We start from the raw sequence: 17,946 nt of genomic DNA, 5'->3' as shown, positions 1-17,946 counted from the left end.
CAAGATCTTTAATCCAAGTATAGAAGTTGCAAAATAGCCATGTAATACCTGTGTTCTTAAAGCATGAGTCTCTCAAAGGCAGGTCAAGTAGCAGAAAGACAAACCTGCCTTCCACTTCACAATTTCATAAAGGAGCTTATGCCTGCCTATACATGTTCTGGTCTTGAAGAGCAATCATTAAAGAAGGAACTTGTAATTTATGACCAATGTTTGTAAAGCAGTAAATAGTGTGCTGTAATGCAGTAACAAATCAAAGAACCATGCCATGCTTTCCCTGAATTCAAATGAACTTTCGTGCCTCTGAGGTAGGTGGTTATGTAACAGCAGCAAGAAGTGCCCACAAATATTTGCAAAAGGAGTGCAAACAAGGAATTTCTCAAGAAGCTGTTGAAACATGAGTGAGGATTTAAAAACCAGCCTGGACCTGCCTGCTTGGAGTCTACTTAGTCTGGTCTGGGTAAATCCTGCACTACCATTTTCACAGCTCTTTTCTCATGCCTCTCTCTGCAGATCATGGGCATATCCTCCTGTCCTGGGTTCATCTTAAACCATGACACCTCCTTGCTGGTTTCCATTTGTCCTTCTGTGACTCTCCAATAACTACTTCAGTAAACCCTCTTCTTTCTTCGCCAAGTCCTTTGCCTTTTGTGTGGACCTGCAGCAGTTCCCAGATGTAAATCCAGTTTCAGGTTGCCAGGGTCTATGTACCAGTTGGAAGGAAACAATGGGTCCTGCGGCCACTTGAATCCAACAGAGAATTACAAGACAGAAAAGATGGAGAAGCTCATTTGGGAACTTTCAAGGAAAATACTGTATTCCACAAAAAAGGCCAACCGTTCCAAAATAAAATGATTCCGATTAAGGAGTTCTTCTGGGAAAAGTCTAGAAACACAGTTTTGGTTCTGAAGTGACAAACAATTTCTTTTTTGAAAATACCAGCTATTTCTAGTAATGACACATATAGATTATCCACATTAAAATGCCTCATTAAGTTTGACTAAAACTGATCTTCTCTGTTTATCTGAGGATAGATCTTTTAACTTAACAAAAACATCAAGTTTTCAACATCTGCAGAAACTCAGTCATGCTGCATGATAACAAATGTCAGTAAGACCTACCATTAATTCAGGAGGAAATATAAATTCCTGTGTTGGATCCATGGGTGGGAATTCTTCTGGATTGCAAAGACCTGAATGAATCTGCAAAGAAATTTGGGAAAGGGTAGGAAGGGGGAAAAATGTATCTATTCAGAGTAAGTGGCAAGTCTTTGTCAACAGATGACATTCTTTCCATAGGTGACATTGAGTTTTGATACTTTATATGGTGAGTTGCATTCAAAAATTCAAGATGCCCATATTGATTTTTAATGTTTAGCTCTACCTGTTCACAAACTACTCTAAAGACAGGAGACTATCATACTAGTAACTCCCAAGCCTTTGCTTAAAGTAGATCAAGCCTCAAGAAAGATCTTACAGTATTTCCTGAAACTGGTCATAGCAAACATATAGCAGCCGCATTGGGTGAAATGTAGGAAATTTCTACTGTAGGAAAATGCAGTGCTGGATGGTATAGTTAGGTTCTTTCCCTAAACTGGGTCTGTTAAGGAGCTTTCTGACAGAGTTTGGCATGACAACAAACAATGTAGCAGGTCCTTCTGATCGGAAAGACTTGGACTTAAGGAGAGCCTCTCTACCCTTGCATAAGCACTGCAAGAACTGAATGCTGACAGTACACTATAAAAATTAGTTTTTTCTACTTGTTTACAGATGTCTTTTTTCTGCATAGCCTTTTGTGAGGCTATGCATCTTCTGAGCTTTCAGGAGCTTATGTGAAGGGAGAATCTGGATGTGCCATGTTTATCAGCACTGTTTAGCTTTTTCTGCCTTGCTGACTTATTTTCAGGCAGCAATAGGTCTCAAATATATTGAATAGGAAAAAAGATTGACATATCCTAGTCTGAAGTCTCTCATCCCTTCCCTAAACAGTCATTATCTCTGGGCACAGAGGTCCTGGCTATGGTAACTGTAAGATCTGGTTCTGGATGGCCTACTCTACTGACTGACTTTGATGAAATGGCAAAAGTTTCTAGGTCTCCCTTGCTCTTCGCAACAATCTGGCACCAGCTATTTAACTTGGATGAAAGCCACCTCAAGGAATGCAAACCAGTGAAAGCCAAATAAGAGAACGTCCAATGTAAGTGCTGTTTCGTAACTGGCTGCATTGCCAGATTCATGCTTCAAACAACCTTGGCAGCAGCCGGCCAACAATTTTCAGTTCTTAAAGGGCAGAGACAATACACACATGCACAAACATATATACGCATCCAGTTACACTCCTTGGGGCTCTAAGGTTTTTCACTGTCCAAAGAATCTTTCCTCCAATCACCAAAGACATTTTACTTTAGAGGATTCTTAAAGTTTTTCAATCAGAGCAAATTTATCCAAGGAGTTCAATTCTTCATCATGAAGCAAGATGGAGTCATATTAGGGCACTACAGCTTCTTCTTGCCCATGGATGAAGGCAAGTTCTGAAATACATACAGGGAATGCAGGACCTTTCTGAAGGCCTTCTGTGTACCCTTATACATAATAATTGTGGAACCTTTGCCAGAAGAAACACAAATGAGGTGACTTGTGATTTTAGAATGTGCATACATAGAGCAATACAATGTGTTTTCTTAAGCAATGCCAATATATATCAATTACTGTAGAACGCAGAAGAATGAGACACTTCTTCCCTGAAGATCCTGGAAACACTAACACACAGTAATGCTTATGAAAGGCTTTACAAGTACTGACATTGCACAGGAATAGCTTTGTTTCATCTTCAGAAATTCAGAGTTGGTGTCTCAAGCACACGGAAATAAGCCATGCTGATGGCTGCGGAAGTTCTGACAAGGGAGTTCAACTTCAAGTCAAGACCAGCTTTTTTGAGAAAGGTGTCTCTGATCAACAGTTTTCTTCCTCACAAAACAAAGTAGACTTAAACATCTAATATTGAAATCCACACTCTCACTGGAAAATGTCACTGCCTGTTACTGGAATATGGAAGAGAGACTTCAGATAAAATGTCACTTTTCTCACTGGAAAATAGGTCAAGCCTGTCTACATTATGACTACACAGCAATGCAGATGTGCTACCTTTCTGCAGCACCAAGAACACAGAGCATAGAGAACAGTTTGGACTGAACGCCCAAGGGCAGAAAAGTAGCTGCTGCCATAGTTCAAGATGGTCCCTTTCTACAAATTTTATAAAAGCAAACAGGATATAATGAAAAAAAAAAAGAAAAAAAAAATCTAATGTAACTTACTTGACCTCCTGTAGAAGATGTACATACACATTCTTCCTTATCCAAGCAACACTGTCCAGTTCCTCTGAGCTGGCAACATGTTGGTTCCTAAAGAAATCATATCCTACTCTATAAAAACAAAGAGGCAGCTTTGTGATTTATTTGTAAATCTTTTGGTTCTTCCTGTTCCAAAGCAGATTTGTTCAGCCGTTTGAAGTTGCTCCAGAAGACCCCTTAAACCATAGGGCCCCATGGAATTAGTTTCCTTTGGGTACCCAAGTATCCATAAAGTAAATGGAAAGAAATCAAAATTACTTCGCTGGTGACTGAATTAAGTCATTGGAACTGATGCGAAGGATTCTTAAGTGCATTGCAAGGGTACATGTAAACCTAAGGCAGTGGCAGCTGTAAGTGCCCAGCACATTTAAAAACTAAAAGAGGCAGATTTTCCAAAGGTTCAATCAAAAATAACTTCCAAATGAAGCTAGATTCCAGGTAGGTACTTCAAGGAGGAATAGCCCTTTCAGGTACCACCAACTGTACCAAAATAAGTAACACATTTGAAAATATTGACCTACCCCAGCAAAAGATGTGCAGCTGTCTATAATTGGCCGGTATCCTGTGCAACGGCACAAATTACCTGAAATAAACCATATGATAATCAACCATAAGAAACCAGAACAATGTTTGGGAGCATTGGCATAATTGGAAACACTTGTGAGGTGGGCCAATGCCAACCTCATGAAGTTCAACAATGCAAAGTGTAATGTCCTACACCTGGGTTGGGGCAATCCCAGGCACAGCTACAGGTTGGGCAGAGAAGAGATTCAGAGCAGCCCTGCAGAAAAGCATTTGGGGGTGTTGGTTGATGAGAAGCTTAACATGAGCCGGCTTCAGTGCGCGCTCGCAGCCCAGAAAGCCAACCGTATCCTGGGCTGCATCAAAAGAAGCGTGACCAGCAGGTCAAGGGAGGTGATCCTGCCCCTCTACTCTGCTCTCGTGAGACCTCACTTGGAGTATTGTGTACAGTTCTGGTGTCCTCAACATAAAAAGGACATGGAGCTGTTGGAGCGAGCCCAGAGGAGGGCCACGAGGATGATCACGGGGCTGGAGCACCTCCCCTATGAAGACAGGCTGAGAGAGTTGGGGCTGTTCAGCCTGGAGAAGAAAGGGCTGCGTGGAGACCTCACAGCAGCCTTCCAGTATCTGAAGGGGGCCTACAAGGATGCTGGGGAGGGACTCTTCCTTAGGGACTGCAGTGGTAGGACAAGGGGTAATGGCTTCAAACTTAAACAGGGGAAGTTTAGACTAGATATAAGGAAGTTCTTTACAGTGAGGGTGGTGAAGCACTGGAATGGGTTGCCCAGGGAGGTTGTGGATATTCCATCCCTGGCAACGTTCAAGGCCAGGTTGGATGGAGCCTTGGGCCACATGGTTTAGTGTGAGGTATCCCTGCCCATGGCAGGGGGGTTGGAACTAGATGATCTCAAGGTCCTTTCCAACCCTTACTATTCTATGATTCTATGATTCTAAGAGGTAAAGCACTTAACTGTGAGGGGGGACTTCTGGGCTTGAGCTACAACTGCCAGGCCTGGGGCTTTTATATTATCCAGTAACTGATGAATTTAGAATACACAGGAATGCCTGAAGCTAGAACCCAGAACATGCAACATTACCTACTTCTGTGGGGTGTCAGATGCTAAGCTGTGGAGCATGCTTCTCATTTTAGCTTGTTACTCACGTGAGCTATCTAGGGTTTTTTCCTGCAGAATGATCAAGTTTTAACAAAATCAAGATTACTAGTACACACACATTTAAAATTTCCTTTTGTTTGTCTCAGTGGTATGCCAGCTCTATGCCCTGACTGCTGTGGTGCCATTATAAGATGACCATACTCTAGATACACTGCTTTGGGATTCTAGATTCTCCATTTCTCTAGAAAAAAGGTAATTAATCTTTTAAAGATTAAATCTTTAAAATTCAATCTTTAAAAAGCTCATTAATCTTTAAATGCTTTATTACAGCTGGCCTTTACTTTTTTTTTAGAAGGGGACTTACGCATATGTCTCTCGAAAGTCTCCATTTGTGTATGTACATGTCTTGTTCTATTCACCATTTTTACATTTCACAGCAAAGGTCTCTGTATTTCACTTAGTCAGTGTAGACTTGCAGGACAATGTAGTCAGTCCCTATCATTCCCCATTAGAAGGAAAGAAAACGATTCTCAGCAGAGATATGCTGCTTCTTTTGTGGTTTAGCCCCTACTGTATGCCTGAGTTCTATCACGATGCAGGCACTGAAGCAATGTCAGTCACTAGGTCCTGCAGGCAAAAGCCCTAACGGGTCCTGCTGACTGCAGCACTGCTGTAGTATTCCACATGTGTTGTAGGGACAACGATGCAGGTTCAAACGCCTAAGAAGAGAAAGAACCAGACCTAGTACTAGATTTTGGCAGTCCAGTATCTAATTTTCAAAGTCTAGACCTCCAAACCAGAACCCAGTATTTATGTTAGGTAATTAAGCTTCCACACACACAGAATGGGAATGCTGAGGCTGAGTAGTTATAGAAACACTTGTTTCAAGAAGAAAATGAGTAGAAAAAGCTCTTCTTGAGCATCTCCAGTTGGAGTGTTTCTGTACAGTGCACATCAGTGTGTGAATAGCCATCCAATCCATCAATGCCTTCAGAGCCCTAACCTTTCTGCTCATCTAGCCCCCTGAGTCTGCACATTTTAAGCAATATTAAAAACGGAATGCCACCCCTCCCTTTAACACCTGTGGAGCCTAAGAAAATGTACTTCATAATATCCCACGTAGCCATAGTGTAATCTATGAGGATGATTAATTGCTGGTATTTCTAGCTTCTATGTTTTTCAAACACCTAAAAGCCAGGAGATAACTTAGTATGCTTCAGCCCCCCCCAAAAAACAACAACCCATGTTTGCCACATGCATAGATTTTACTGATACAACTAGACAACAGTCCCACTTGTAAAAAGGCAGGGAGGAATCTGTTAATAATAACTGAGAAATATTGACAAGCAGACTTACGATCTGCACCGCAGAAAATAAACTACAGTTCTGGAACATGATGAATCCCTGGAGTGCAAATACCTCATCACTTCAGGTGGGGAGATGTCATTGCCTGCAAGGGTTGGACCATGATTTTTACCAGATTTGACTTGTGTGGAACTAACCAGCACGCAGAAGAACAGACAAGGTACCTTCCCCCCCTGCAGTTCCATAGACCTCTATGCTCCCTCCTTCAGCATATAGTGGGATTTAACCACTTTTTGGGGCTGTTATTGACATTTGGGGTTGTGAACTGTCATTAAAAAGCCCATGCAGTGAAACTAAGATGTTTCAAATCAGAAAAGCTAATTATGGTAGCTGGATTAACATTTAATTTGATTTACTGACCTCTTTACAATATATAAAAGCCAAAGTAATACAAAGAAAGTGAAGAAAAAGAACTAAAACCCAATAGGACCCTAGCTGCTTAAACCACACTTCTAATGCCACTTCAGATGATTTGCTATAACCTGCTTGGCCTCCTGTTGCTATGTGGTATCTTCCAGCCCTGTGCTTTCCTATGCCTCTGCTGTCTTATGACACCTAAAATGGTCTAGACACCTATGCTTAAGCAGCTGAATTTCACCTACTCATAGTGGTTACAGAGACAAACAAATTGAAACAGTAAGAATTTTGTATTTTAATAGCCAATGCAAAACCAGTTTAACCTACTAACCTGATTTCTGTCACAGCATCAATTCATAAATAAAAGGGATGGAAGGCAAGAAGAGGAAATAGTCTGTGGAAAACTGAGAAGCAGTGAAATGAAAACAGCCTGCAGGCTGACATGTCAAACAGAGCTGTTTATTTTCATTACAATTGGCAGTTTTTATTACAAGTGGCTCTTGCTCACTCTGACATATGAGTAACTGGAAAAGCAATCCATGCTCAGCAAGGGATAACTAATGCAGAGGTTCGCTGAAACTACACACTGAATGTACAAACTGCTTATTTTCTCAGTCCTACTCTTTTATGAAAGAACCTGCTGCAATTTTTCATGTGCTAGTTTGGGTAACTTTTGTAGACTCACTATAAAAAGTGATGCGCTTTCTCTGCGTTATGATGTATCCCAGATCAAAGCTCCAAATTCAAAACCATGGAGATTGGTGTATTTGTGCATGTGTGCATTCAGAACTGAAATCTCAGCTTTGCACTTCAAGAGGATTCTGATGCTGAAATCTGAATATTGTGCCTAGAGCTTTCATAATATATTAACTTTGATATAGTCTATGTTATTTTTTGGTCTCATCTTTGGTTACAAATACATACATACTCAAATTTACTAACACCAGAATTCGTTACCATTTAATATGGTGATGCTTTGTGTTTTTGTGTTTTCTCCACCTGCTACTACTTGGGTTTGGTCTAATCCTACTGCATCACAGGCAGCATCAGAGGACTGATCTCTGCAGATCAGCTTTTGACCTCTTTATATTTTTTCTATCTTCTTTATCACAGGAGTGACTGAATGTGTGAGAAAGCTCTTAACTGTACTTTCATAGCTCAATATAGTCTTGAGCACAGGATTAACCTCTGCTTAAGAGTCCTTTCCAGAGACAGGTTCATCCAGTCTCCTACTGAAAGCACACTGAACTCCATGTGAGTTTTCCCATTTGAAAAGCCATTTGGAGTCTTTTGGCTTGCTCCATGAGAAAAAGAAAGGTTCTGGTGGAGTCGCTAAGTGACTCTTTCCAACTTTTGGGATAAAATTGATCTCCTATATATGTAGGTCAGCCATAGCAATTTGCCTGGTGTAGCAAAAGAAAATACTAACTTGTTTATTGCATGTTTTAAACACAAAGATACCTGTGCCAAAAGAATCTAAAACAGCTTTACTACAAATTAGGGCGTCACTTCTGATCAAAAAGGGACTGAATCCAACAAACAAGGTTCTGATTCTTCAACAGACAACTATCTCTGCACTCACACTCCTCTGCAAGACTCAAATGTAAATTAGGAAATTAGCTGAAGCCATTAAAAAATCATTTATCAACGAAGTTGTTAAGTGTAATAAGCGGCCGTAAGTTATCTAACATACTTTTATACTTCATCCTAACTTTCTCCTCCTCCAGCATTTGAGCTGAGCTGTTCAGGGAATCTTTCTTGTTGAATACATATGATTCAAATGCGGGAGATGTATTTTTAGCAATTAAATGCAGTAATTTAAGCAGAGTACTGTAATGAATGTACTGGATGGAGAATGAAGATAAGGATAGAAGATGTAATATGCTTATTTTTGGTAGCTGATTCTATTCTGAAAATGAGAAAATATATTTATCTGTGTGTTGATTAGTGTGTACTGTAAATCAGTGGGACTGTAAATCAGTTTTCCATTCTATTCCATTCCATTTCGGTCTTGTGCTTTCTGGTTTGTCATTCAGACAGATATGGCCCGAGGAGTGAAGGAAGCAGATTCATTGTTTGTCATCTAAGAGAACAAGCAAGAAATGAAAAAATGACTTGTTAGTATTATTTGACTGGCAAGCTCCCAATATTGCCCTTATCAAGTCCTCCAAGTCATTCAGCAGTGTTCTACAGTAGATACCTACAGAAGATGGCTAGAAGGAAGGTCAGTGATAACTGAGGTCAGGGCCAAACAGTGATGGAAAAGCATGGTCTCTGAAATTGTGGACCTCATCACCCATAAGCTCCTGCGATGAGAGTAAGCCCACGATGCTACTCATCTGGGGCCAGTGATGGCCCACCATGACCACAGAAATACTATGGGAGTAATCTGTGAGTGAGAGCTCAAGAGTTTCCATGGCAGAGCCACAGAAGTTCAGGACACAATAGGGATTTATATACTGACAAGGACCTTGCTTCCTAGATGTGGCAGGGTAAATAAAAACTTACACAGAAATAGAATTGTAATAGCAGTGGGAATATTGACTATGGTGAACAGTTGCGGAAAACACAGAATACAAACGATAGCATTATAAGTAGTGTATTGCCTCATCTGTTTTTCTTCTGTATCCTTTTGTTAGCTCTGAGTTAATTACTTTTTTCACAGAGAGTCCTGGGCATAGCAAGGGGTACCAGAATGAGGTGACAGAATGACTTGCCAGAGTGCAAGACACTGGGAAAAAGAACCTGGAAAGAGACTGAAGACACTTGGAGGCTGATCCACTGCATGTCAGTAAGAGAAGCTATTTAATCCTCTATAGGATTTGACATATCAAAGAAAGGAGGAGGGCTTCAGGGAAAGAGAGGATTGTAAAAATCATTTTACAATATTAACTAAATTTAAAAAAAGATCATACCAAACCAGGGGAATTCCAATACAGTGCTTGAATGGCATTTGTTGGAGTCACTTGTGTGAGAGCTGGTACAAGACATTTTGATTACAAGGAGCCATATAATACTGCTGTATACAAAGCGTGACCAATTGGAGACATCACTAGGCACTCCACCATTCAAGGGTGCCAAAAGCAGTATGCACTTCTACCCAGACACACTTGAACAGACCCCTCCCCAACTTTCTGTTACCATCTCAGTGAAGTCATCTGCGCAGCTTGCCCGTATTTGTTCAGCGGTCAGAGGGCTATTCAGCACAAAGGTCGTCTTCAGTCCTCTTTCATTCCTCACACTAGTTACTGCGTCTCTCAAAGCGAAGAACACAGAGCATCCCAAGAAAAGTCCTGCCTCACCTATGCCCTTGAAAAGAAATAAAAAGAAGCCAAATAGGTGTAGGTTTAGAGCAAATGAGAGGAGTACATGCTATATCAATATCAACTAAAAAGCCTAAAAGTCAGTGACTCAAAAAGTGTTTCATCCTTCAGTAAGGAAATTCTAGATTTAGTGGAAGCAAGCTTAGCTCGCACCAAGTCTTCTGATGGCAGCTGCTTCCTAGGAGCTAAAAATGTTGATTCAAATATTGGCTATTGATTTTAGAATCTTTTTTGCTCATTGCTAAACTGAGATTTAGAATTACTAGCAGATAAAATTAAAACAATCTAAATTCAGGTACAGATACAAGTAAGAAACAAAGCCTGAACTCATGATAATTCCCTGTGTGCAAACACCTCTGACCTCAGTGGGCTTGACATCCTCTCACTGGTTCTGACATAAGATTCGCATTTATTCCTTATCTCAAAGATAGGTCAAATCCACCCTTATTCCATATTCCTCTCAGTGCTGTGGTATTGGACATGTTAATGGGGACTGGAGTGGGATACTGCAATTGTATCTTACTTATCCCCTTGCTGAAATACAAGAATCAAACGTCTTCCCCAAGCATGCTGCATGAAGAAAGAATCATACCTTCTTGCAGTGAATTTCAAAGGTAATCATAGGAGATAAGTTCACAGAAAAGGATAAAAGCTCTGTTTGAAGAGCCATGAAAGATATGCAGCAATACTCCACATGTCTTTTCCTATTAGTTTCCCTAATGTTGTAAGTAAAACAATTTTATGGACATGTTTGAAAAGCTAAAGAAGAGGAAATGAAAACTTATATATGTTTTGTGTCAGAGTAATTTCTCTGTTTGTCCTGGGATCTAAGAATTCGGCCCTGTGATGGTTTGCTTACCTTGGATGCATAGATGGCATGAGGATTTTGGGAAGATGACAGCAGGGAAACACTAAACTGTTCTGGAATATCACAAACAGCAGGGATCTTATACTGATCTGGACCCCGAGTATAGAGGACTCCTTCTGGAGAGTACTTTAATTCTTCCATCGTGTACAGTCCAATGCCTTGAACGAAGGCACCTTCAATCTTTAAGTAAGAAAAGAAATAGCATTTACATTCTCATGTTTGGTAAAATGGGTAAAATTTTGTCAAGAACTGATTTATATCACTAGCTGTTAAAAGATCATTTTCATTCCTGTTTGCCTAGTGGGAGTCTTCAACATTTTGGGGCTAACTTGACGGGAAAAGCTTTCACACCTCTATTTTATACCAGGCAGAGACAAATGCTTTCATGGTGAAGTGATAGCAGGGAAACGCCTTTATTAATTGCGGGCTATCAAAGGGGAAGGCAGGTCAAATGACAGGAGAATTTGGAGACTGTAGGTCACAAACAAGATTTAAGTCCAGCAGATAGTGGGCATATATACATACAGGAAATACTACAGGTTGACACCATGGGTAAAATTCAAGCTTCACTGACATCAAAAAAGCTCTGACTCAAATGTGGCAAGTCTACAAGTAAAGGACCTTCTAATATGATCTATGACTTTTAACATTAGTAAGAAAGGAACGTTTTCTGAATTAATGAGGTAATCTTAATTTCAGATAAGGCTATTGGCGTAAGAAGACAGCAGGAACTTCTTGGCACATACCTGCCCTATATCCACAGCAGGATTTATGCTGCATCCAATGTCCATAACAATGTCTGTTCTGAGGTTCTGTCAATAAAATTCAAATGCATATTACTGAGAGAGATGCATAGAGTGGAAACATTAGAACATAATATGGGTTAGAGCTAGTATTCATTGGAATCACATATACTAAAATAGAGGCCCCTCCATGTGCACAATTTCAAAGTAATTTCCAATACCCAACAAGCAAAATAGGCTTATCTCAACTTCATCAGAAGTTTAGCCAGAGACAGCCCTGCCAGATTTTTCCCATTGCACAAGGAAATCCCCACATAAATAAGTACAGATAGAGGGCATATGATCAGTTGTTTATAACATTTAGCTGTCTAGATGGTCAAAAACCTGGAAACAGAATATTTAGCTCTGCTGTTAATTTGTTTGCTGGCAACAGGGAGAGAACAAGCAAAGAACATGTCAGATGTCTGCCGTAACCCGGAAGGTGAACCCATGTGACATTAATACAGATGTGCCAAAAGCTTCTTAATACTGCACAGCTTTCATTCAGCTCCACCTGTAATTTGCTCTTACACTTTAAACATAAATATTATCATGTGGAGACAGGTTGCTTACTAATGCAAAACCTGAATGGCTGTTGGAGCATCTAGTGATACAAACAAACTTCATTCACATTATTTACAAAACTTCCCTGACACTCAGTCATTACCTTGTGATCTCCTGTTAGGCAGTTAATTTCAACCTCTGAACAAGCAGCTCCAAAAAGAAAATACGTGAATGGCTGTCCTTCCCCTTTCTCCCAATCCATGTTTTCATTGTAACCTCTGATGGAAGAAAATTAATGTTTGCATCAGAACAAAGCAGATGAGCACATGAAAGTCTGAAATAACTTTTAGTCTTAAATAAAAGGTCAGAACCCCAGCAGTTAAGTTCCATGAAATCCTACAGAGCACTAGTAGCACTAGTAGTTGACGATCTGGTGTTTATATAAAATTTAGCAGACAAGCAAGCTATTTCAGTTCAGGAGAGTCAATAACCAGCATAACCCCAGAAATAAACTAATAAAGACATAGTAATCAAGTACAGAATACGAATTTAAGGGAATTCAGAAAAAGGTAGGAAAACTGGTCAGGACCTATGAAAGAAGAATTTACAAGAGAAAAATTAAAGAGTTAAAATTGCAGAAACTGCCTACTGAATGAGAGAGAAGGTTAAAACAGGAATATTGAAATAAAGGAGTAATTACTCAGAAGAGAGTGGGACTAACTGAGGAGACTGTAGTAGTCAGGACTGATGGGGTAAATTCAGAAGATACAAGAGGATAGTGAAGTGTGGTATCTCCCAAATATGTGAGCTGTATGACCAAGGCATATTTTCTGACCACATATGACTGAAACGTCTTTGTTGAGCATATTTAGAATTATACTCCATAAAATAATTATAGTATAATTCAGAGAACTGAACCATGCATTGAAAAAGGGATACACAAAACCCACATATTCAACTTCTCACATCCTAGCTGGCTCAGCTGTCTTTGAGATTCTTGGATGTGAAGAATACGACTGGATAAGAACTAGATCAATACAGCACTTAGACTTTATTCTCCAATACCCCATATATCAAAGAATTACACGAAACATAAGCTGAGCCATTAGAAAGAACGACTGGACAGGATCTTCTATTTATGGCATTGATTATGTAGAGAAATCAGTCCTGGTCTAACCTATTTATTTTTTAGGAACAAAAATGTATTACCTAAAGTAGCCAGTAGCTGAAAGACTCACACTCTGTTCAAAAGCTTCTTTAATCTGTAAAATATAGCAGTGTTTGTGGTAAACAACAGAAGGAATCAGGAAGGAACACAGCATGCATATATTTACCTAATTTACATTCATTTACTTATTTACATATATTTAGTTAAAAAACAAACTGTAATAAATTGTAAAGAAGGGAAAACCATCTGAGTTAAGCATGTTTAGCTGCACATGGCACCTAATAGTGTAGAAATAAACTCCCTTTAGATGGGCAATCTGAATTCTTTTGGCAACACAATAAAGAATAGACCAGTCAACAGTGGTGTTCTTGCAGAATCTTTATTACTGGTAACGCCATAGTCAGAAAGGGTTCTACTCAATTTTTCTCTTCAAGTTCAATAGTAATGGGTCTCTCTTTGTCAATTGAACAGATCTGGCTGATAAGTCACTGACATAAGAGATCTGCATGACCTATTTGCACAAAAGTGACAGTTGAAAAGAGAAATGCTCTTTGCAGTGTTCTTCTGCCACTGGTAAGAATGACACTATGAGGTCCCAAATCTATTCCCTTTCAGTCATTCTCATGTTAGATTTACTCAGTTAACAAGTCAAAAAGGTGTTTGGGTTTTTTAAATTATCTTTAATTAATTGTATTTTACTGACTTTGCAAGAAATTAAAATTACTTCTCTGCATGTATCAACATTCTTAGGTAAGCTATTTCTGCTAGTATTTTGAGTGTGCCTGATTAATTTGACATCCATTAGAGGAGATTATCTTCACATACGTAGCTGTCAGCTATCAAGCTAGCACATGTATTCCAACATTATTTGCTACTGCTAGGAATTACTACTGCCAAGAGCTTAGATCTTCATAGTTATTATAGTATTTAATCACTTGAGAAGAAACACCCTAGTGTGCTGGATCTGTAAATGTCCTTTTCATTCAGAAACAGACCATAAGCAAAAACGGATAAGAAAACATAACAAAGAGGTTTTCTTTTAACATCTCAATACACAGTACTAGATTCTCAGCCATATCTGCACAAAAATAGTTATTATAGGAGAAAGCTTTTAGTTAAGAAAATTCAGTTTCTAGCCCTAAAATTTTATTCGTTTCAAGTGGGCACCACAAAGTGGCCATTTCTATAAATAGCTTTAGCACTATTTTTGTACTGCTCTACTGCAAATGTAACTAATATTGTAACTAATTACATATTAGAGCAATGGAAGCAAGGATTCCTGCTACCTTTTATGTAATTCTGTAATATACTGCATGTGGGAGAGAGACGGAGGTAGGAAGTTGAGAAGGCTTGTCTTTATTGATTTGGTAAAAACAAAGAACAGCCATGTAGGAAAACCGACACTGTACACACACACCCTGTCAATCTTTTGGCAACAGCTTGTCTGAGGGTAAGCTGGGGTGCCCTGTGTTATTGCACAAGCTGATATTTTTGTATATTAAAAACTTTTGTGCCTCCAAATGTGTCTTCACAGATAGCCTCCCCTCCTTTCCAACTACACAGAATCTGGGGATTTTTTCCCACATACCTAAGCCAAGCACCCACACTCCATCTTTCTGTGAAATAACCTGTTTCTACAGTTTTTAACTTCAGGATTATTAGGCTGAGCAGATTGATAGATTACAATACATATATCAGAGCTTCTGCAAGCACACAAACAAATTTAATAGGATTCATGTCCTACCCATTCATTCCAGGTCCCTTTCGGGTTCTTGTTGATGATAGGCTGCAGGCGCTTCAGAAGAGTTTGGCAAGCATCCTGGTGAGAAATAAGGAGAATATAACACAAAATTAACACAGTTTGGTACTATTCAAGATATGTTCTAGTTAGTACTTAATCAGTATATTCTTTACTGTCATCCCGGTTTGAAAAAGTATGATAGGATGTGTCATTTTAATTGCATACGCACAAACCTTACAAAGGGTTAAGTCACAAAGGCTGGAATCTGCATGACTCAGTAGATTTAGAACAGGAACAGGGTACAAGATTTGTACGGGACTAGTTAGTTTGTTAGGTAAAACAAGGATTTTGCCAAACATAAGCCTTTTGGGGAAAGCTCAGATCATATTCTGAAAACACCTAAGTACCATTACTGAGAAACTGTCCACAAGTCATGTTTCATCTTGCCAATCTCCAGTGGTATTACTGGTAATCTCAAACTTGATTTCTATGGGATCCCTAATGCTTGAAGTTTGGCAGGCATTAAATACCACGAGGGATAAGGTGTTTTGTTAAACTAATACTTCTCTTTACCTTCACAGCCATGCCATTGACATCTGTCCCGGCAGATCCTGCTGAGGCACATGCATTGGGAACAGTTGTTGTGCTTGTTTCACAGAAGTGAATACTTGACATGGGGATGTTCAATTCCCGACTAGCAACCTGTTTCAGGAAGAACAACATATTCTCCTCTGGTTTAGAAACATTCTAAACACTCCAACAGTTCCCTTTTACTTGCTAGAAGTCAGCAATACCAGGAAAGGTAAAGTTTTAGCAAGTCCTCTTCCAACCTCTAGCTGAAATCAGTTTGTCAGTACAAAGAAACATAAAAGAAGGGCAATGCTTTTAGCTGTATTCCAACTCTGGATTGAGACTCCGGAGTCCAACATTTGGTTCCTGACTTTGCTGCTTATATCCTGTACGACTTAGGGCAAATTATGCAGGCCCAGATCCCAAGCTTTCATAAAGCTGATAAATATCTTTACAGATTAAACAAATACGACCATAATAATATTGTCTGGACTGTATACTAATATGAATACTGACTGTCTTCTTCTTAATATGGGTTTTATGGGATCAGCCCTGAAAATCTAATTTTTAATAAGCCTCTGCTTATACCATTGGAATAATAAAAAGCAAACAATCTGTGTTTTCTTTCTGCTGTTTCTGTGTTTCTTAATGAAGGTATTTTTGCTTTCTAACTCTCTTAATACAAAGAAGCAGTGGCTATGCTGATAGAGAAGCTGTCCTACTGGTACACTAACTAACCAAGAAGAAAACCTTCACACTGTTTATCTGCATGACAGATAAAGCACAAGGTAATATTTGTTTGGATCACTTGTTACCTGAATCATTTTTGTATGAATACCCTGCCCCATTTCAATTCCACCATGTGTCAGAAGCACAGACCCATCAGTATAAATATGAACCAGAGCAGAAGCCTAAAAAACAAAAACAAGATTAGACTAGTGAGAAATGTATTGTATATGGTGATGAATTGATGAATCAAAAGACAGACACAGTTTTGAAATGTATTTCAATTTTTCTGTTTAATGCTTTTGAATAGAAGACAAGATTTGGAGTGCTAGCTCCTGCTCTTCCTCTACAATGAACTTGAAAAGATACTAATCCTTGGAGGTCTGCTTTTTCTGTTGCTAAATCATGAAATAAATCTTCACCTGGCAACAGTATCTCAGTGGTTCCAAAACTAGATGGAGGACCTCACTTAGTAGTGGTGGTACATGCAAATTGCTGCAAGTTCCATTTTCTCCCTCACTGATGTTTGAGAGCCTTTGGACACAGGTTTTTCAACAGCACAGGATGGTCAGACCATAACATTAGTCACAGCAGTAAGGTTCTGAATGAGATTTTTCCTGCTGGGCTCAGTTGGAAGTAGCACTGTAGACTACAAAGACCCTGTGACTTTAGTCTTGAAAAGAGACAGCCAGTTTGATATGACACAAGCCAGTCAATTAATTTTCAATTGATAAAATCCTGTCTATTTCAGAAGCAGTGGGATACACCAACATTAAAAAAAAATAAAAATACAAAGACCAAAAATACTACTGTCCTTCTTCTCTTCCTTAAGCTTAATCTTTGATTACATCAAAACATTAAGTCTTTAAGAACAGCATCTCGTAGAACCCCCATGGTCAGAAAAAATAAGCTCAGTGCTTATTCAATTAACACTTTGCCATCAGTCCTCAAAAACTTTTCATAAAGGTGTCCAACTCATCTATACCAATGCTACATCACAAGAGATGGGACTGGGCAGGGTCCAGGCTGCCTGGGTCCTGAAAACCAAACAACATTCATCACAGCTTGAAGAGAGCTAGAAGCTAGTGTAGCCTTCACGGAACAACCTTTAGGAGGATGACAGATTTCCAGAAGTTGAAAGATAACATGTGTTTTATATCCTAAGGTAGAGTAACTGTAATCTTCTATGGATAAAAAGCTTAGCTCAATTATTCTTTAAAGAAACTAACCTGAGAAAGGTAACGTGTGCCTAGTCCAAACGGAAACTTCAGTGGTACAATGGCAATCCCTTTTTTCTTCCAGTAATTTTGTTTGTTAAATTCATTGGCAGCTTTTTTCCTACTGTAGTATGCAGATTTCTCCATACATTCATTCCAACACCGTATTAAGTTTTGGGGATCAAGCTTTTGTTTGAAGTGTGTCTGCTCGTTCTCCTTATACATATTTATTTCCCTGATCTGAAATAATAAAATTAACACTTATCACACAATCTGGTTAAAGGCAGACTGACTGTTTGAGGGGACTATTAGACAACAAGAAGATTACCATATGGTTTTTGA

At 39.2% G+C, this 17,946-nt stretch overlaps 1 protein-coding gene and 1 pseudogene across 1 annotated transcript in view; both read right to left on the bottom strand.

The window, feature by feature from the left end:
- LOC115608102 overlaps positions 1 to 5,793 on the bottom strand; it is a 34,805-nt pseudogene extending 29,012 nt beyond the window's left edge.
- Positions 5,794 to 6,976: 1,183 nt separating this feature from the next.
- The window catches only part of AOX1 (aldehyde oxidase 1), a 42,637-nt gene continuing 31,667 nt past the window's right edge, over positions 6,977 to 17,946 (bottom strand). The window contains exons 28-37 of the mRNA XM_030485608.1: positions 17,617 to 17,844; positions 16,477 to 16,572; positions 15,665 to 15,793; positions 15,095 to 15,169; positions 13,392 to 13,444; positions 12,346 to 12,460; positions 11,643 to 11,708; positions 10,888 to 11,076; positions 9,847 to 10,014; positions 6,977 to 8,788 (exon numbers count right to left, since the gene is read on the bottom strand). Coding sequence (XP_030341468.1) covers positions 8,738 to 8,788; positions 9,847 to 10,014; positions 10,888 to 11,076; positions 11,643 to 11,708; positions 12,346 to 12,460; positions 13,392 to 13,444; positions 15,095 to 15,169; positions 15,665 to 15,793; positions 16,477 to 16,572; positions 17,617 to 17,844 — 1,170 coding nt within the window. The 3' untranslated portion in view covers positions 6,977 to 8,737. The remainder of the gene's footprint in view (positions 8,789 to 9,846; positions 10,015 to 10,887; positions 11,077 to 11,642; positions 11,709 to 12,345; positions 12,461 to 13,391; positions 13,445 to 15,094; positions 15,170 to 15,664; positions 15,794 to 16,476; positions 16,573 to 17,616; positions 17,845 to 17,946) is intronic.

The sequence above is a fragment of the Strigops habroptila genome, chromosome 5, assembly GCF_004027225.2.
Source record: "Strigops habroptila isolate Jane chromosome 5, bStrHab1.2.pri, whole genome shotgun sequence".
Lineage (NCBI taxonomy): Eukaryota > Metazoa > Chordata > Aves > Psittaciformes > Psittacidae > Strigops > Strigops habroptila.
This window is presented reverse-complemented; position numbering and strand designations above follow the sequence as displayed.